This window comes from Salarias fasciatus, unplaced genomic scaffold (assembly GCF_902148845.1).
Source record: "Salarias fasciatus unplaced genomic scaffold, fSalaFa1.1, whole genome shotgun sequence".
NCBI lineage: Eukaryota > Metazoa > Chordata > Actinopteri > Blenniiformes > Blenniidae > Salarias > Salarias fasciatus.
In genome coordinates, this window is record NW_021941373.1 from 102837 (window position 1) to 124024 (window position 21188).

Here is a 21188-nt window from a genome sequence, read left to right on the forward strand (position 1 = left end):
CTGAAGCTTAAATTCCTGATTGAAGTCTTGATGTCAGCTGATAGTCAGAGAACTCTTTTCCTGTTTGAGAGCTTTGTTTCATTGGTTTAGAAGGAAACACAGAATTCCCTCCTGACTGGATTGATTTGGGAACATGTTCAATGTTTGTTCTAATAAAGTCTGTTGAACTGTTTCTTGTTCCGTCCTCTTTCCACCACCACGCTGCTCACAGCCTCTGAAAACACAACCTTTAGAAAACTGCTGCCACTGGTCTCCATGGAAACGGGAGGAAACAGCCGCAGTCAGCAGTTATTTGGTGTCACAACAGTAAAGAGAGTTTTCCAGTTGTCATCAGGACTCCACAGGTGGAGCAGCAGTGAACCAACAGAGCAGGAAACAGAGTTTCCAGTCAGGCTAGTTTCTCTTTAGTTGATGGTTTATTTGTTGAAAAGCAGAGGATGAAAATGCGGCTCTTCCTGGACTCTCCTGGATCTTTTCTTAGTGGTCTGTCTGCTGCTCTGTTCCTACTTTCTTCCTGATCTGTTTCCTGATCTGTTGACAGCTGTGAAGCAGCAGCAGAGCTGATCAGTACTGATCACTTCCTGGGCTCAGCTCATCAATATCTTTCCACAGCCTCCTGTTGGACTGAGAGGCTGTTAGTGGAACTCCACACATCTTCTCGAGGCCAGTTGTTCCTCCTCCCAGATTCCAAGCAGAGCAGGAGCGTCACCTCAGCATCTTCTCCACACATTCTGACATTCAGAAAGTCTTTTAGTGAGCAGCTTCAAGTCATTTCCAAACAGCTGCGACTCATCTGAACAGAGAAAGATCCAGTTAGTGACCACACTTTGGAAAGTAAAGCCACAGCCTGAGTCTTCAACACACACTGAATCATTCCAGAAGCTTCTGTTGACCTGCTTCTGGATCTGAGGCTTTCTGGACCTGGTTTTCTTTCGCTGGATCACAGAGGATTGGATTATATTGGGCCTTTTCCTGAAAGCTGGGATTCTCAAACAGTGCTTCTCCAGCTCCCTCGAGTGGAATTAAACATATTTATTTTGATCCAGTTGATTTGAAAAGATGTGAAATGATGGAAACAGTGAAGAGAAATCAAAGATGGAGTTCCTGTTTAAAGAGTAGCAGCAGCTCTCCCCATTATGATGGATGTCAGTGACCACATCCTGACCAAAGGAAATGAAAACATTTGTCATGATGACTTGAATGATGGTCAGTTTGACCTCAACCACTTCAAACTGTACACAAGGACTAAAAAGCATCCTAAATGAGTCCAATGGCATGCTGGGAGAGCTGAAGAAGCCACAGTCCTGAGGACAGAGTTCCAGCAGGGGACCAGTTCACCTTCATGCAGCCACGTCTGTGTCAGAAACGTCACATCCAGCTCAGGGGAGTAAAAGAAGTCACAGAGGGAGAAAGTTTTTGGAGGCAGTGACTGGGCGTTAAGAGGAGCTATCGGGACTTTTTGTCCTTCTTGGCCAACTGAGATGTCACGTCTGGATGAAGGAGGTTGTCTGAATCAACACCATCTCCCCTGCCCCGCCTCCTCCATTTCCAGCAGGACAGCATCAGCTGATGGAGCCACTCAGACTCCAGGGAAACAGGAAATAGTCACTGCTATCAGGAAACCAAGTCCTGGTGATTATGGTCTACTCCAGATACTAAATCACAGTTCATTATTCAAATCCAACTCACCTGAGAGTGTCCCACTTCCTCGTCTCCTGCTGATCCTCCTCTGTGGCTGAAACACCGGCTCAGGGTGAAGCAATTCCTCCAACACAGAGGTCAGGAATGGAGGAAGGCTTTAAGTTTGTCTTGCACATTCAGAAGAAGGAAACTTTCAGACTGAGTCATGTTTGTCAAAAAACACTTTCTGCTCGTACATCAGTCAGGAGAGTTTATTTTCCACAGCAGAGACGCCAACAGAAACACAATAAACAAAGTCACTGTAACAGGGTGATACTTCAGCACCATGGACAGCGAACAAAAGCGTCAGGACGGCCCCCAGTGCTTCGGAGCTGAGGACGTGCACACACACACCTGGCACGGTCCCAGTTTGGAGCCGCATGACACTTTATACATTTATTACATCCATCCGGGGTGTGAGCAGACATGCTGGAGTTTAATGGAGTTGTGTTTGCTCTCATCACACATTTCTACTGTCATCAATGACATCTTGTGTTTGTTGTTTGTTCTGGTGACTTTAGACAGACTTCACACCAATCTGTTCCATCAATGTCTTTGTAGAATAATGACTTCAGTTTGATTTTCAAAACATCACCAAATCTTTAAAATTGTTTTTAAACAGATTAAATGATGAACCACATTACAAACTAAAGAGTGGAGAAATCTCTGTATTGTAATTTACACAATGCTTCTCTCGAGACAAATACACAGTTTATCTTCATACACACTAAAAAATGTTGGGTCATTTTGTTAACCCAATCGCTGGGTTATGAAATCAGTAACCCAATTTGGGCTATTATGATACATTTGGAGTTATTTATTGCATCTCTTGTGTTGGGTTCGAGTCCATCAGACCCAACATAGATTTTTAAACTCAGCACATGGGTTGTTTTGACCACTGTTGGGTTGTCAATGGGTCCGTGTGTCACTTCTGTTCTTCTGCAACACAGAAGAGCAGAAGTGTTCCTCTGGCTCTCTGTTGCAGTACAGGGTTGTTCTTATTTACATTACATGTCTAATTCACACAACTGTGCAGCGTCATGTTATATGAATTAGATTTGTAATGTAAATAAGCATGTCATCATGTAATGTCATCCACAGAAAAATATGCTGAGCGAGCGTCCTCCATGCAGTTAGCATTAACCAAATAGCTAGCTAATGTGTGTAGCTCACTAGCTAAACTATATATAACGTTTGCATTGACAGCTGTCAGGACGGCTGTGGTTTAGTGGGGAGTGCAGTCGTCTTACAATCGGGAGGTTGTTGGTTTGACTCCTGTCTGCATGTTGCAACCCCCACCAATGGGTAAAATAGCACCATTGTGGCCGTCATGGGAGTGACAAAGGCTGAGGGATACCCCCCTACAGAAAAATCTGGAGTGGAGCTCTGAAGGTAGTTGATCCTTGCATTGTGGCACCTACCAGCAACTCCTGTGGCCAAGCTGGTACCAACTGTAAGAGCCTGTCCCTTCTATTGGACACTACCAGTGAGGCTGAGAAGGGGGATATGTCGTATGAATCAAAATTTTTGGAAGACTAAGCCAATGTGTTTAGTTGAATTAACACAGAATTGTAGTTAATTTCACCCAGAATTTGGGCACATTCAACCAATATATATGGTAAAATTGACCCAGGGCTGAAATTAATTTGATGCAACAGTTGGGTTAAAAATGAGCACAATATTCAACCCAATCATGTGGTAGAATCAACCCAGACTAAAACTGATTTGACCCAATGATTGGATTAAATCTGTGAACCCATCTGTTGGGTTAATAGACCAACCCATTTTGTTGGGTAAAAGTAACTACTGTTGGGCTGGTCCAATATTGATTAACTCTTGGGTTAAAAAATAAACCAATTTGGGTTGCTTTTTACCATTTGTTTTTTAAGGTGTAGAATCCACTCACTTTATGGATTTGATCTGGAGTTTTTTTTCTTTCAGCATTCAATATTTCATCTTTCTCAACAAAGCTGTTGCTCTGCTGGTTGCTGTTAGTTTTTCTCATTTCATCGAAATACTGATCAAATAGTCAATATTGATATATTTGTATATATTTCGTGGGTTTATGTGTCTGCCAGCCGTGTCCTTGTTGTTCCTCCAAATGGACTCCAGGGAGAAGTGACCTGCTTGGATGTAAATATTGTCCTGCAGCCACTCGCTGCCAAATGCTGTTCAGATCTGATCTCTTCACATCATTGAGCAGATGAAGTTGTCCAGTCCAGCCTGATCTCAAAGCAGACTAATCAGCTGTGTTTCTTGATGATTTGTGTCTCTTTTGTTGATCTTTCTTGATAGTTTGAAATAGTCTCAGCACGGTTTCCCCGTGACGTTTTTATATTTCTAATGATGGTGTTGTATAGAGCTGTGGTTAAATAGTTTATAACCCTAACATTGTTTTCAATAATTAGCTCCTATATCTCTCTGTGTCACATCTAAATTGTTTTGGTTTTTCACTTGAGCATAATCCCACAGCATTAATTCAGTAGGTATGTTGTGTTCAGGGATTCATGTTGGTGAGAAGTTTCAGTGGTATGTAGGAGAGACAGAAGGACTGCAGTGGAATGATAATGATTCATTGTGTTGTTTATACCCAGATGTGAAATGGAAGAATGCTGCTGTTGGACTGATGGTGTGTCCATGTGAGTATTATGTCTGTATTGAAGAACACACACTTTTTTGGAATCAGCCAAAAACATACTATTTCAACATGTTGCATGAGTGTGTGTGTGAGATGAAGTTGAGACTTCAGCACCATGGACAGCTCTATCAGTCCTTCTCCACTGGTTCCTTCTCAGCCTTACTCCACTCAGTACTGACTTGGTGTGGGTGGAGTCGTCATAACAACACGACATGAAACTTGAGTTTTAACGAGACAAACAAGTCTGAATGACATGAAGGCTACAGTGAACCTGCAGCATGAAGTACATTAAAGGGAAACGGGCCCCTGGAGGCCAAAAGAAGAGGCTCAAGTGGAACATGACAAACATGAGGAGGTATTTTCCACACAGGATCTTGGAATAACCTGGTCCTTGAGGGTGCTGCACTGTGCAGTGATGACCTTCGCCATGGTACACAAGACAAACACAAGTTCTGAAGTAGAGAGCAACATCCATGTGCTCAGTGAGGCTGGCCTCCAGGTCAAAGTGTTGAAACAGCTCCCTCTGCAGGACAGCTGGAGAAGTTCTCCTGAAATCAGCTCAGCAGTGAACAATGAGAGCTGCATGCAGGTCAGGGAGAGTTGAGCAGGACACTTTGGTTTCTGCTTTGTTTGATTTCATCTTACTGTCAGTCTGACTGCTGCAGAATGTCAGGTTAGTAAGAAAGGATCCTGACTGTCATCAAGAACAAAGGAAGAGGACTGACGTCCACCACATCACATTATATCTGAGTAGAACCAGAACCAGGGCAGTGTGGTCAGAATGGAGCAGAAACACAGACTGAGCCTGGATCTGGATCCATTCAGAGGACTGCTGGCTCCAGGGTCAGGGGTCAGAGGTCAGGGGTCATGTCATCTTTGGAAATGAAGTGTGATGATTCTCTGTTAGAAGTTCAGCTTCAGATGTGTACTGAAGCCAGTTTTAGTCCTGCTTTAATGATGTTTCCATGGTAACAGATGAATATAACCTGCAGAGCTCCACTGAGTTCCTGATCACAGATGATGGAGGCTGCAGTCCAGTGAGAGCTGGATTCAGAACAAACAGCTGAATGACAGGTCTGATTTCTCTGGATCACATTTCTATTGATTATTTCAGACCCTGATTGATGAGCAGATCCACTCAGGGAGACTCCTGCTGCTCATCTGGTCTTCCTGCTTTAATCAAGTCAGGAGCCACAAACTGCAGAAACTGACAGACTGACCCTCATCTTCAGCTGGACCAGAGTTCACCTGGTGGTCCAGGACAGAGTCTGGGGGAGTTTTCTCACCTGACTGAAACTAGATCTGGTCCAGACTGGACCAAACAGAGCTGGAGTGTCCTGGTCCCTCAGTCTCCCATATGGTCTAGTGGTTAGGATCCCTGGTTTTCACCCAGGTGTCCTGGGTTCAACTCCCAGTAAGGGAAAGCTCCTTTCTTGGGATTGTTGAGGTTTAAATCTTGTCTCTGACAGTCAAACCTGAGGGTCCTGCTGATCCATCAAACATGCTTAACAAGCTGGGAATGGACTTGTTTTGAGAGCTGAGAGTCAGTCATTGGAGCCACATGGACAATCCATCTCAGCTGATTTTGGGTGACTGTTGCAGCGATGGTGGAAATGTTGGCCTCCTCCATGATGCCGGTGTTGGAGAACTGATCCTCCTGGCCAATCCTCTCGGTTTTCTAGAGGCTTCTCTGATGTTCTGTCTCGAATACTCTGAAGAGCCTTCTGTATGTAGCCCAAGCTTCTGACTGAGCCATGGAGGAGATTCAAACACACACAGGAAGACACACACACACACACACACACACACTGCAAACTGACAAATGAACAAAGTCAATTAGTGTCAGAAAACATGGTGCTTTCCGTGGTGCTGAAGCAACAAATTAATGCAGTTGCAAGGCTTTTTATTTGGCTTGAAACACACACACACACACACACACACACACACACACACACACACACACACACACACACACAAACGTGCATACACATTGCGTAACAATTAAACAAAGTGTTGTTGTTGGTGCTCAAGCAACAAACAAATACATTTACCAGGTATACTGTGTCAAACACACAAACACACTCAACCCCTCCTCACCACCCACCCACACACACACACACGCACACACACGCACGCACGCGTTGAGATTAAACCTCAAGCAGACATCACTTCATCCCTTTTGTCAGAAACATACCAGATACCCATGTTGCTTTTTCCCAGTTCCCTGACTTTGCTCGCTCCTTCATGTACTCTATGTCTCATATTTGAATCTTTGTCTTCGTGACAGGGAAAGGTGTTTTAAGCTGCTGCGCTCGAGAGGGTGCCTCATTCCTCCACTATGAACTGAAAAAAATGACTGATTCAGCCTCATTTAGTCTTCAGTGGTCCCAGGCTCACCAGGACCACCTGGGGCTACAGCACCACTGAGGTACTGACCTCAGGTCAGCACCTCCTGCAGCAGAGCCAGTGATGAGTGGAGTCACATGGTGTGACTGGAACAGAGTCCAGCTTCAGCTGAGAGAGTTGATGTGTTGTGTGAACTCTGTGTCTGTTCGTCTGCTGTGGTTTGTGGTGAGAAGCAGAAATGAGACCATGTTGAAGTCACGTCGACTTCTGTTGAGAAACAGACTGAGCTCACTTCCTGTTTTCTCTCTCGGCTCTCCCCCCTCCTCCTCTCTTCACACACACAGTTGTCGGATTATGCTGTTTGTGCTGAACCAGTTGTTGCCTCTTTCCTTTGTTTATTCAGAGCAGTCGTCTGTTTATATTGTATTCTTCAGTGCTCACATCATCGTTTTACAGTTTTAACTGTTCCTGCAGAGGTTGAGAGTTGGGCTGCTTTTTAGGGAGGTGGGCGCATTTTGGCATGGAACAGGAAATAGTGTGACGTTTCAACCCTGAGCGTGGGTTGAGGCAGTGAGACGGCATCCTCACATCAAGCAGAGACAGACAGAAGGACTGAGGAGGGACGGAGAGCAGCTTCTTCTCTCCAAAAGTTTCTGGAAGAAGATGTGAAGAGAGTTGATCAGGTGAGAATCTCTGTCAGCTACAACAAAGCTTTCACAATGCTGTGTTGGACTGGATCTGACTGTGTGGCTGCTGGCTGTGTGTCTGTGTGTCTGTCCAGCCTACATTATGGACACCTGTGGGGACCTGGGGTGGAGGGGAATGAGAAGGCTGCATTGTAGCTGCTGCTGGATGTGCTGCTCCCACACACACATCAACAGAAACACATTCAGACAGTTCTCATTCACACTGTGTTTCCATACACTGTAATAATGGATCATAGTTCACATGAAACAACTAACAAGAAACTGTCTGACAGCTTTTGAACCTTCACTGCTGTTGTTATGAAAATGAGGATTCATATCGATGAGGTGAGAGCAAACCAGATTAGAATAGATTCAATTATGTCAGTTTTATTCATCCCCCAAGTGAGAAACTGTAGATATTCCATCAAATATAAGTCTTGTCAGTAGATATATGAAGTTCTGTGAAGAACTGCACAGCTTCAGCTGAGAGAGTTGATGTGTTGTGTGAACTCTGTGTCTGTTCGTCTGCTTTGGTTTGTGGTGAGAAGCAGAAGTGAGACCATGTTGAAGTCACGTCGACTTCTGTTGAGAAACAGACTGAGCTCACTTCCTGTTTCCTCTCTCCGTTCCCCTCCCTCCACCTCTCTGCAGGACACATGATTTCTGTGAAAGATGAAAAACCCATTTTGCCATTAAAGCGATACTTCAACATTTTGGCAAATTGGCCCATCTAGGGCAATTCGGTAGTCATTTAGAACAGCATACTTACTTTTTTTGTGAGGGCGAGCTGTTGTTTATTCAGCGGTGCGTCTGAGGAGAGCTTCATGGCGGACATAATGGAAGTGGATGGTACAGTAGCTTCCCTCGTCAAACTCATCAATCCAACACAATCCAACAACCCCAAAACACACTTTGGTGGACACGTTATAATCCCCACATTCACTACGCTGTGAAATATTAATGCAAAATTACGAGATTGAGCGTTTTTTTGCGAAGATTGCTAAGACGGAACTACTTACTAAACATGGCGTCTGGGCGTAGTGATCTCAAAAGAAAAAGTAGTTCCCAATATTTGCTTCAATGTCGTAATGCTACAATATTATTTGTTGGTGTTTCACAGCGTAGTGAATGTGCGGATTATAACGTGTCCACCAAAGTGTGTTTTGGGGTTGTTGGATTGTGTATTTGATGAGTTTGACGAGGGAAAGCAACTGTACCGTCCACTTCCATTATGTCCGCCGTGAAGCTCTCCTCAGACGCACCGCTGAATAAACAACAGCTCGCCCTCACAAAAAAAGTAAGTATGCTGTTCTAAATGACTACTGAATTGCCCTAGATGGGCCAATTTGCCAAAATGTTGAAGTATCGCTTTAAAGGTAAGAATCTTCCAGCAGAAGACTTTTCAGTGTCTCTTTTGAAACTTTTGAAACTGACAGCTCCTTTGCTCTTTTTCACTTTTTCAATTGATATTTAGACCAAAATTCAACTTATTTTGACTTGATCCTTCAAAGGTACACATGAACACAGACACACACACACACACACACACACACACACACACACACACACACACACACACACACACACAGTCTCGTATTTCTATCCTCGTGGGGACCGTCCATTGACTCCCATTCATGTCTAGCCCCTAACCCTAACCCTTACCCTAACCCTAACCCACACCACAACAAAGCCTAACCCTAAAGAAATGTTTTTGCACTTTTACTTTTTTCAGTAACAACAACATGGTCAAGAAAACACTGTTTCTCCTACTTAGGACCAGAAAAAGGTCCCCACAAGGCACGTCGTTCCACGTTTTGCTATCCTTGTGGGGACATTTGGCCCCAACAAGGATAGAAATACGAGAACACACACACACACACACACACACACACACACACACACACACAGATACAAAGGGTAATGATTTGATAAAATCAGTAGTTCCAGATAAATGAACTCCATCCATACATCCATCTTCCACCACCTATCCAGGACCGGGTCATGGGGGCAGCAGTCTCAGCAGAGATGCCCAGACTTCCTGTCTCCAGACACTTCCTCCAGCTCTTCTGGGAGGATCCCAAGGCGTTCCCAGGCCAGCTGAGAGACATAATCTCTCCAGCGTGTCCTTGGTGTTTCCTGGGGTCTCCTCCCGATGGGACATGCCTGGAACACCTCCCCACTCATTATCTTTGAATAAATTAAACCTGAAACAGCAGAATGATCAACATTGAGCTCATGAGGATTCTTGTTTTGTGTTTTTCAGAGTCACGCATTTCAGTGTCATCTCACCTGAGTCAAACCGATCAGCTCCTCACCGTGGATTTTCCTGGGATTCTATGAACACAGAGTGAAGGAACAGTGAGATCAGTCAGACTCTTCACAAGGTCAAAGATGAGCTCGGATCCAGAAGTCCTCCTAGGAATTTTGAAAGACTTGGGAGGTGAAGATTTTAAAAATTTCAAGTGGTATTTGTGGCACCATGGAGTCCTTGAAGGGTTCAAACCAATCCCAAAGAGTGACCTGGAGACATTGGACAGGGAGGACACAGTGGATAAGATACTCGACACCTACAGCGATCGTACTCTTGAAGTCACTGAAACGATTTTAGAGAAAATGCAGATGAAGGGTATGTGGGAGAAACACTCCAAAAACATCTCAAAACCTGGAGGTAAGTCCTGGAAACATTGAAACTTGGTGTGATAACTCAAATTTGCACAACATGAAATAACAGAGATGAATAATTTCAGGAAAAAAACTCCAATAATGACAAGCTGTCTTCTGCTTTTACACTGGTTATTTTTTTTCTCTTGTTAATACTTAGTTGAAAAAATCATCCATGACCTTACAGTCTCTCTGTCACAAAACACCACAGATCTTTGCAGGTAAAGCTACACTACCTGATTCTCTGGATTTGAACTATAAACCAAGCCCCTTTCTTCGCGCCACTCTCACACAGTCCCTCCCTCTTCCTCTCCGGCACCTCCTCCGTGTGCGTGCACGAGATTGATGACATTTGGCGAATAATTTTGCAATCCGAATATCCATTGCTCCAGACAGTTTATCTAACCCTTTATTACAAATTATTGACAGAAAATGCGGCTCATACATTGTCAGTCTGTTTTTATTTGGTATCAAAGTTTAATTTGACTTTTTTTCTGTTCCTGAATCGCGGGGGCTGCGCCCGAGCGATTAGTTACTTTCACGTCTGTCGGCAGACCTTCTCATCCCTCCAGACAGAGTCTGCTCTCTCTGTCCACCAGTTTTTCAGTGTCTTTGGACACGGAGCTCCAGCCTGATAGCTTCACACAGTCACTTGTCAAAGCAGCGCAAGACGTGTTTGTTTGCTGCAGCACTCGGGCAGCTCGCACTACACTCTTTGTAGAGGAAGCTGGGGGCTGGCTTTGCCTGTGCTAAGCCTGCCCCTCCTCACCTCGAAATTTGATTGGCAGATCAGGACCCAGACCGTGCTAAGAAAAGGCGACTTCTTCTTCCGGGTTTCGCCAGGATAAAATTCTTATTTACAAGGGGGGACCCAAAACTTTCTGGACTAATTCTATTAATAAAAAAATACAATGAAGTTCCGACTTTGGCCGCTAGATGTCGCTACAAGATAACTTCATGCATAACTGTGCCAGGTTTGGTCTTCCCCCATGATGCGGTCAGCTGACAGTCATTGTTTATGTTGACAGAGTTACACCCTGCTCTTTGATTTTTCAAGATGGCGGATATCCACTGATATGCGCTCTGTCAAAACATTTTGTTCTTTATTGGGAAAAACAGCGGCAGAAACACTCACCATGTTGCAGACATTTTTTAAGAAGGATTCTTCGGGTGTCTGAGTGGTTTGGGCCCTTTTAGAGTAATTAGATTACATCAGGAAGACCAGGCACGCAGAGGACAACAATCCACTTCCAGAACAGAGGAAAACATCACAAAAACTGAAGAAGACGTCCTGGTAGATCCACGCAGGACTTTTGATGACACTGCAGATCTGATGGGAGTATTGTAGAGATCCAGACAGATCATCCTCAGGTGGTTATTAGAAGCAGTGAGACGAAGGCACCCGGAAATGGCCGCATCATAGCAGACAGCAGACCACAGGACGCCCCGTTATGCACAGAAATAGCACGAACTGTCGTGCGTAAAACAGTTTTTTGACTAAAACAGTGACCAGTCAGCCTCCCCACCGCTATATCCACCTGATCTGGCCCCAGGCGACTGCTTTTTGTTGTCAAAGATGAAACTGGAGCAGCGGCGGAACGGTAAGGCAGGCATCGGGGCGGGGCGGGGGGGAATCGAAGTTCTATCTTAAAGGCACAGTTACGCTCGGTTTTGGCAACTCTTCTGAACAGTGAAAATCTCGGGTGCAGCGTTGTATTCAAGCCTTCGGAGAGTATATTGGAAGTGACAGTTTCAAATAATTGCGAAAATTTAAAAACAAAAGTTATAACCAAAGTCCGGTTACTTTTGGGTCCCTCCTCGTATAAGGCTGAGAGAGCTCACCGATGAAAGTTCTATTACATCACAATGAATGACAGTAAAGCCAAATTTATCCTAAAACAAGAAAAAAAAAACATCAAGTACCACAGTTGTAATGTTGAAAATCAGTTTATGGTTTCTGGATGACATTTTGCACCCAGTCTGACATTCACAGTCCAATGAGCTGAGGAGAAAACAAACACAGGAGAAAATGATTCATGATTCTACATTACTAAACCTCTCAAGGAACACCTATTGTGAGTTGATTATCTGTGATTGTACAAACCCAAATGTCAAAGCTAAGATCTGTTTCTGGTGATGTGTGTAGAAAGTGTGTTCGTAAAACCAAACTTATTCTAGAGCAGTTCCAACATGACTCAATTTTTTTTCTCTCCCTCTCTTGGAAAAAAAATAAAGGAGAATACCATCCGCAAGAGGTTCATTTGTCAGTAAAATCTCAGAAGTGTTCAAAAGAACTCAAGTCCAACCTGAAGAAGAGGTTCCAGTGTGTGTTTGAGGGAGTCGCGATACAAGGAAAGCCGACCCTTCTGAACCAGATCTACACAGAGCTCCACATCACAGAGGGAGGGGCCGCAGAGGTCAACCAGGAACATGAGGTCAGACAGATTGAAGCAGCATCCAGGACAGCAGACAGAGCAGAAACAAGCATCAGACCAGGATACATCTTTAAAGCCCCACCTGGAAGATCTCAGCCAATCAGAACAGTGCTGACAAAGGGAGTGGCTGGCATTGGGAAAACAGTCCTGACTCAGAAGTTCACTCTGGACTGGGCTGAAGACAAAGACAACCAGGACGTCCACTTCATATTTCCATTCACCTTCAGAGAGCTGAATGTGATGAAGGAGAAGAAGTTCAGCTTGGTGGGACTTGTTCATCACTTCTTCAATGAAACCAAAAAGGCAGGAATCCACAATTTTGAAGACTTCCAGGTGGTCTTCATCTTTGATGGTCTGGATGAGTATCGACTTCCTTTGAACTTCCGTCGAGCTGAGATCCTGACTGACGCTACAGAGTCCACCTCAGTGGACGTTCTGATGATAAACCTCATCAGGGGGAAACTGCTTCCCTCTGCTCACCTCTGGATCACCACACGACCTGCAGCAGCCAATCAGATCCCTGCTGACTGTGTGGACAGGGTGACAGAGGTCCGAGGGTTCACCGACCCCCAGAAGGAGGAGTACTTCAGGAGGAGGTTCAGAGAGGAGGAGCAGGCCAGCAGGATCATCTCCCACATCAAGACCTCCCGAAGCCTCCACATCATGTGCCACATCCCGGTCTTCTGCTGGATCATTGCTACAGTTCTGGAGGAGGAGCTGAAGAGCAGAGAAGAAGGAGAACTGCCCAAGAACCTGACTGAGGTGTACATCCGTCACCTGGTCGACCAGGCTGAAATGAACAATGTCAAGTATGATGAGGAACCTGCCACAGCTGAAGCCTGGAGTCCAGAGAGCAGGGAGATGATAGAGTCTCTGGAAAAACTGGCTTTTGATCAGCTGCAGAAAGGAAACCTGATCTTCTATCCATCTGACCTGAGAGAGAGTGGTATTGATCTCAAAGCAGCCTCAGTGTACTCAGGAATGTTCACGCAGATCTTTAAAAAGGAGAAGGGCCACCATAAGTCTGTGTTCTGCTTCATGCATCTGAGCCTTCAGGAGTTTCTGGCTGCTCTTCATGTCCATCAGACCTTCATCAACTCTGGAATCAACCTGCTGGAAGAGAAACAAACAACCATTCAACAATCTCCACCACAGCCTCAACTCCACCATCTCCATCAGAGAGCAGTGGACGAGGCCTTGAAGAGTCCAAATGGACACCTGGACTTGTTCCTCCGCTTCCTCCTGGGTCTTTCACTGGAGACCAATCAGAGTCTCCTTCGAGGTCTGCTGACACAGACAGGAAGTAGCTCACAGTCCAATCAGAAAACAGCCGAGTACATCAAGAAGAAACTGAGTGAGAGTCTGTCTGCAGAGAGAAGCATCAATCTGTTCCACTGTCTGAATGAACTGAATGATGGTTCTCTGGTGAGCCAGATCCAACGCTACCTGAGATTAGGAATGCTCCCCATCCTTAGTCTGTCTCCTGCTAAGTGGTCAGCTGTGGTCTTCATCTTACTGTCATCAGAAGAAGATCTGAAGGAGTTCAACCTGAAGAAATACGTTGCTTCAGAGGAGGCTCTTCTGAAGCTGCTGCCAGTGGTCAAAGCCTCCAACAAAGCTCTGTACGTACTTCATGATCAAATATGGAGAACTTGATGGGCTCAACACCATAAATATTTTGCAGCTTCAAATGATTGTTTGCAGATAACTCAGGAGAGTCTTATTTTACATCAACAGCTTTTCCTGTACTGTAAAAAAAAGTGCCACAAAAGTTCTAATTTGGGAATGTGAATGAAATTATATGCATGGTTGTTTAAAGGATGTACATTCGTCAATAAATGAAAGTTCCTTCACAAACATCCTGTTCACAGATGCACAAAACTGCATTCAACACTTCATTTACAGCTGCAAAATATCCCATAAATGTATATCATAAATACATTTATACCAATACTCATTAAAAAAAGAACCCCAAACAAAAAAGCAATGCAGACCACACAAATTAAATAAAAAAATACTCACTTATTCATATGTACTAAACCTCGCTTAAAGCCCCTGAGGTGCTTCTACCAGAATTGTGGCTGATGCCCCAACAACCCTTACCACCTACATGAAGTTACAGAGGCAATCGCTTGCCAGTTAAAGATACGTCCATTTATTTCTCAACATAACAAAATCCAAACCAATCACACAGCACCGGCCAGCTTCCAGCATGATGACAGTCAGAACCGTCATCCCTCCCACTGCAACACCTCCCGGACAATAATCAGTTTCGTATTTATGACCTTGTGCTAACTGGCTCCTACAGTCCATAAAGTGAGATATTGGCCTGGCGATACTGCTCATGGGTCTACTGGCAGTGACCAGCACCATCTACAGCAGCTGGGTATAGAGTCTTATATCAGCAGGAATAAAGGGCCTGCAGTAGCTCTCTTTGGGAGAAGAAGCCTGGCGGTGATTGACTTTTCAGGGCTCTTGCGGCCAAATTCCACTGCATGTGTGTCCGCTCCGTCGTCCACAGCAAATACATTGCTATTGAAATCAATCAGAACCCTTCCACGGCCTCCATTCCGCTCCATCGCCAGTCCATTGCTCCCCTCCGTCACATCCAAAATATGGACCAAGTCCATTTACCGATCTGTCAGAGCGCTGATGGATCAAGCGCCACAGATGAAATTGTACCTCACAGGGAAAAACTACAGCAACATCCAGACTTTCTAAATAAAATTGAGGGTCTATCTAGAATGTTTACTGTATTTTAAGACAAAATTAAATTAAAAGTTCAGACATATAACTGCATGTAATCTGCAATGCACTTATTGCACCACATATTTGGACAATAATCCCAAATAGAAATTTTTCAAACACTACTGTATGATTATTCGTGTACCCCATTGAGAAATATTCTTTTATTTTGAATGCCCTCATAGGGCTCACATCATGTTGCATTCACTTCATGAACACTCACAAGCACAACAATGAATGAGGAGACACTCCTTTTGGAAGCAGAAAGCCAAAAAATACTTTGTGATCCTTTCTAAAAAAAAACACCAACAGAAAAAAGGGGAGAGTGTGGGGGCAAATAGTGTCAGTTTTACAAGTGGATGGTGAGTTAAAGCAGGGGTCTCCAAACCGGTCCAGAAAGGGCGGCTGTGACTGCTTGTTTTTGTTTCAACTAAACACAAGCACATCAGACTCCACGCATTTCCTCAAGTGAGTCCACCTGTTGACTTGGTGAAATAGGTGGAGTCTAGTGTGCTTCTTCCTGGTTGGAACAAAAACCAGCAGCCACAGTTGCCCTTTCTAGACCAGTTTGGAGACCCCCTGAGTTAAAGTAACCTAGGACCCTTTCACACTAGCCTTGTAGAATCCAGATTTTAGACCAAACAAAAAATTTCTGGGAAAATCCTCATTTATGCATGTTTGAAAGCTCCCCTGAATTCAGATCCAGATCTTTGAGGCCAACCCTGAAGCTCCTGGATTGGAGCATCGGCGTATTCAACAGCCGCAGTGAGAGGACGTCATGTGGAGCTCAAATGCATTTGAATAGCAGAATAAACGAAACCAATGGTGTGAGTCAGAAGAAGCAGATGTACAAAGAAAGAGTTAGAAACTGTCTGGTGGCCAGACATGGAGTGCTTAGGAAATGCAGATGCTCACTGACAGATATTATAAATTGCGATTGTTTGTGGTTAGACTTTAGCCACTAACCGTGAGCCGGCTGCTGGGGTGGGACTTCCGGTTTAGGTCCCCACCAATCAGATGAACCGGATCTCTTCTTCTGTCTGTGTGATCCGCGTTCATTTTGACTGACAGCGCTCCAAACGAGCAGCTGTTGTAATTGCATGACATTGTCCACGTGTTTGGTCCATCAACGGTCCACTCTCGAGAGTGCAGTGTGGAGGCAAACTGAACCAAGTCAAGGTGTAAAAACTGTCATCCCCCAACAGCACAGGAGAGCCGAGTCCCGGACTTTCCTGGTATGAAAGCAGCCTTACATACTTGTAATGAGTGTTTATTACCATACTGGCTCAGTGTACTTTGGTATTAGACTTTTAATTTGGATGACAAAACTTAAAATAAGAGTCCAAACCATCATAAACATAGTGATATGACTTGATCTCATACATCTAGCGCAGGGATGGGCAACGTAAATGATGGAGAGGGCCACGTTTTTTTGTCAACACTCCCAGAGGGTGGCATAAGACCACACACTTAACCAGATATGATAATACTGATATTTTACACGTTTGTATAATATATGTTTTTTGGCCCAACACACAGTACAATAACTTCACATTTTCATGCTCAAATGCATGTATAAAAGTTGTAATTTCTTTGAAAATGACAATACAAAAGGTTTGAGGCCAACAAAAAATAACCACTTACTGTGGTTAAGAGTCACTTACATAAGGGCTCTTGTGAATAAAACATACAAATCAACCCTTTTCAAAGACGTCAGGGAGCTACAAAAAACATAACATTAATTGCAATTACAAATTTCTAAACAACAATTTTTTCTTTTACATTTGAACATTCTCCTTGAAAACACAAAAGATACAAATCAACCCATCTCAAAGGTGAATAGCAGGGAGGCTTTGTTTTGTGCAGAGTATTATAGTGGTGACTTACAGTTTTTCACAATTGCTAAAACACATTTCTTGAAACCTCCATCCATTTTCTCAAAACCTTAAACAGAAATCCAAAAATCCACACTGCATTCACAAAAACCTCAGACATTTCTGTCAAAACCGAATTATCACCTCAAAACCAGTTCTCTTGTGATCAAAACCACACTATGCGTTCAGATCTTACACACAGCAGGTAAAAACATGCTCACCTCAGATCGTTCATTAGACACTACATGAAATAACTGAGGACACAGCAAGCAGTCCACACTTTTAAACCTGCTGGGTTATTTTCCCAACACATTTCCTGGGTAGCCCTAGATTTTGTGCAAATTTGGTCACTTTTACCCAAAATTAGATGAATTGTGTCGACCCAGCAGAGTGAATTGATGATTTGAACAAAATCACCATTTGAACACTCCTGCAACTCCTTCTCCTTCTTGCATCTGGAGACTTCTAACAACATACGCAACAGAAAACTGGAGTCCTGAGTTCTCACTGAGGATTATTGAAATGGCTAAGAAGGAAAAGACATATGAGACATCCCTCTCCCTATGGATGTGTGGCTGTGGCTTAGTTGGTAGAGTGGTTGTCTAGCAGTTGTGAGGTTGTTATTTCAAATCTTTTCCTCTACATGTCAATGAACTGCACTGAGCCCCAGCTGGCTTCCAGTGGAGGGTTTGACAGCCTTGCATGGCAGAGGGCACGTGTATCTGAATTCTAAGGGTTTACATTTTCACAGTAAAGTAAATCTAAAGTAAATCTTGACCCAGCATCAGGGTCAACTCTTCAACCCAAACAGCTAGGTAGAAATAACCCTGCATTGGCTCGGTCCCTTTTGGGCCCAGCGCTGGGTCAGCAATTCCACCCAATGTGGGTTATTTTTACAGTAACCAGCAGTTTTCAGAGTGTGTAGTGCACAGAAAATTTTTATTTTACATATTGAAAATGCATTTAGGAAAAAAAAAGCATCTAAGTCAAAGTGATATCCAAATTCACAGTCATAACAAAAAATAAATACATAACAAAAGCACACTACTGCATGGTCATGGTCATGGAGATTCGGTCTCCAGCATCTTGTCTTTGTGCGCACTTGGTCTGATCACATCATTAGAAATATGTGTGTTCATTTTTGAGTTGTTGTGTGTAAAAGATGACAGCTGTGTTGGAGTTGTGTTCACATTTTGCTGCCAGTGAGTACAATTTTGCAAAAATGTTGTGAAATGTGTTTAGTGACTGAGAATGTGTCTAAGGTTTTGCAAAAAAGAGCAGATGGGTTTTGCAAATTGAGCGTAGGACCTGAACAGTGTTTAAGTTTATGCCAAAAGAGTGTTTGATTCGAAAAATGAGTTTAGGCCACTGAGAATTTGGTTCAGGCAATGGGGTTTAGTGTTTTAGCAATTGTGAAAAACTGTAAATTAAAACCTTTCATTGCAGATAGGGTCTCTCAGCAGAACAAGCACATAGGCTTGCCTTTACATTCTGTAAACCGATATTATGCTTCCCATTTAACCTGAAAGACACGGTTTTCTCAGTCTCGGGGCAAATCCCAATTCTCTGCTTAATCCTCAATCTTACTCCTCATTCCTCAAAATGTGCGCTCCTGTGAAGTTAAATGCTGTCCCATTCCTAAACAAGTTGAGGAAAGGAGCGAGACTGAGGGGCGTTATCTCCCTTAATTTTGAGATTCTACGAGACCTACCTTGGAGGTAAGGATAACCCAGAATGCTTGTTAAATAGTTCGTTTTGCTGTTATTTTATTAAAAAAACATTTTGTATATTACTTTGGGAGTAATTGTTTCTATCACAGATAATATTTACAAAGGCTATTAGAAAGAAATCAAGAAAATTCATTTGAATGCATTTATTAACAAGGTCACACATGCAAAATGTTAAACATTTCTAATGTAGGGCGCATTACTTACAGTTATAAAGGGCGTTGTTATTGATCATTGACCAACATTATTACTGCTGTTCTTCCACTTCCAGCTTTCTTCTACCCTCTTGCGCAGAGCTGCCCCCTGTGGTCCAACGACTGTCTTTAAGGGTTGTCCCATTTCCAAGTGACATTACATTCCTTGACACTTGTTTTTAGGAGGCACTTAATTTGAGATTGAGGATCAAGGTTGAGGAGTGAGGATTAAGCAGAGAATTGGGATTGGGCCTAGAACGAGTTTTCTTTATTCCTCGTTCTTCACCATGGCTCTGTCTCTCTTTTCCTCACTGGTGGAGAATGCTGCTGGAAAGAAGGGCGTCTCCATTCATGGTGCCACCTGGTGGCCAAAGTATGTCATTACAACTGAAACAGTGCAGCAAAAGACACATGTTTATAATTTTCAAAAATTAATTTAAGGGCTGTACAGAGTGAGGGTGCGGGCCACATACTGCCTACGGGCCGCCAGTTGCCCATCCCTGATCTAGCGCATGCTCTCCTGGGGTTCCATGGCTCGTCGGAGCACAGTTCATGAATGCGTTGTGTGTTGGGCTTAGAATACAAGATGGAGGTAGACCAGAGTGGACTGGAGCGGAGCATATACACATTCAGTGGAATTTGGGACTTATACTCAAGTGCAGGGGGTGGGAGATCTTGTCCATGATCAATGACAGCTTTGTCGTCTTTATCCTGTCACCCATCACCTCCCATAATAAGCATTGATGTGGTTTTCGTTGTTGCTTCTTCTTCAGGTTGAGCGGCTGTGGTCTGTCAGAGAGAAGCTGTGGAGCTCTGTCCTCAGTTCTCAGCTCTCAGTCCTCCAGTCTGACACATCTGGACCTGAGTAACAACGACCTGCAGGATTCAGGAGTGAAGCGTCTGTCTCTTGGACTGGAGAGTCCTCACTGTAAAATGGAAGCTCTCAGGTCAGGATCCAGCTGCTGCTTGATCATGTGGAGGATCTTTCTTCTTCCTTCTTGACTTGATGCAGCCATGTTTGTGCCTCCAGTCTGTCAGGGTGTCTGGTCTCAGAGGAAGGCTGTGCTTCTCTGGTCTCAGCTGTGAGATCCAAGTCCTCCCATCTGAAAGAGCTGGACCTGAGCTACAACCATCCAGGTGACTCAGGAGTGAAACTTCTGTCAGCAGCAGTGGAGGATCCACACTGCTCACTGGAGACTTTTAGGTATGGACACACAACAGGAGCTCATCATGGAGACTGAGATGATCTTCACAATGTCAGCAGTTGAAGATCAGACTGGTTGTAAATACTCTTGGATGAGAAACCTGTTTAATGTTGAACATCAGTCATCATAGATGAAACGCTGGTCACTAGCTCGATCATGAGATGGAGAAAATATATTTTATAGTGTTAATTGAAGCTTCATGTGTGATGTCCTTGACCTCTTCAGATTAGGAAAGGAATTTGTGATAAAAATGAATAAGTAAATAAAATACAAACTTCTCTATCATTCACTAGAAGTTTGAGTGTTGATCAATGGCATGTGCTTCCCCCCCCCCCCCCCACACACACACACACTCTGTTGAGGGATAAGATAATGATGCCCTCAAGCCTCCTTATCGTCCTCACCTTACCTTAGAAACACTGGCAGAACATTTCAGTGCCAGTCAGGACATTCACAGTGTTAGTTTAGTGAAGATCATCCAGAAGATAGTGTTATACGCTGATGACATTCACATTTTTCTTTCAAACCCTAAGGTTTCAGTCCTGGACTCTTTCTCCAGTATTAACACATTTGGACCAATGTCTTCTGAACTTCACTGTGTTAACTGTGTGTGTGTGTGTGTGTGTGTGTGTGTGTGTGTGTGTGTGTGTGTGTGTGTGTGTGTGTGTGTGTGTGTGTGTGTGTGTGTATGTGTGTTTTAGTAACAACAACATGGTCAAGAAAACACTGTTTCTCCTCATTAGGACCGGAAAAAGGTCCCCACGAGGCACATCGTTCCAGGTTTTCCTATCCTTGTGGGGACTTTTGGCCCCCACAAGGATAGAAATACGAGTACACACACACAAAAGTAAAAGTGCAAAAACATTTCTTTAGGGTTAGGCTTTGTTTTGGTGTGGGTTAGGGTTAGGGTTAGGGTTAGGGTTAGGAGTTAGACATGAATGGGCATCAATGGAAGGTCCCCACAAGGATAGAAATACGAACCTGTGTGTGTGTGTGT

At 43.9% G+C, this 21188-nt stretch overlaps 1 protein-coding gene and 1 non-coding gene across 2 annotated transcripts; both read left to right on the forward strand.

The window, feature by feature from the left end:
• Nucleotides 1-5669: 5669 nt before the first annotated feature.
• On the forward strand, nucleotides 5670-5741 carry trnae-uuc (transfer RNA glutamic acid (anticodon UUC)). Its single transcript has one exon. It is a non-coding gene; the product is annotated as a tRNA-Glu (tRNA).
• Nucleotides 5742-7198: 1457 nt separating this feature from the next.
• On the forward strand, nucleotides 7199-14203 carry LOC115384902 (NLR family CARD domain-containing protein 3-like). Its single transcript, XM_030087075.1, has 3 exons — nucleotides 7199-7347; nucleotides 9614-10018; nucleotides 12247-14203. Exons 2-3 carry the CDS (start codon nucleotides 9742-9744, stop codon nucleotides 14100-14102), a joined length of 2133 nt encoding a protein of 710 aa, XP_029942935.1. The 5' UTR covers nucleotides 7199-7347; nucleotides 9614-9741; the 3' UTR covers nucleotides 14103-14203.
• The last annotated feature ends 6985 nt before the right edge of the window (nucleotides 14204-21188 follow it).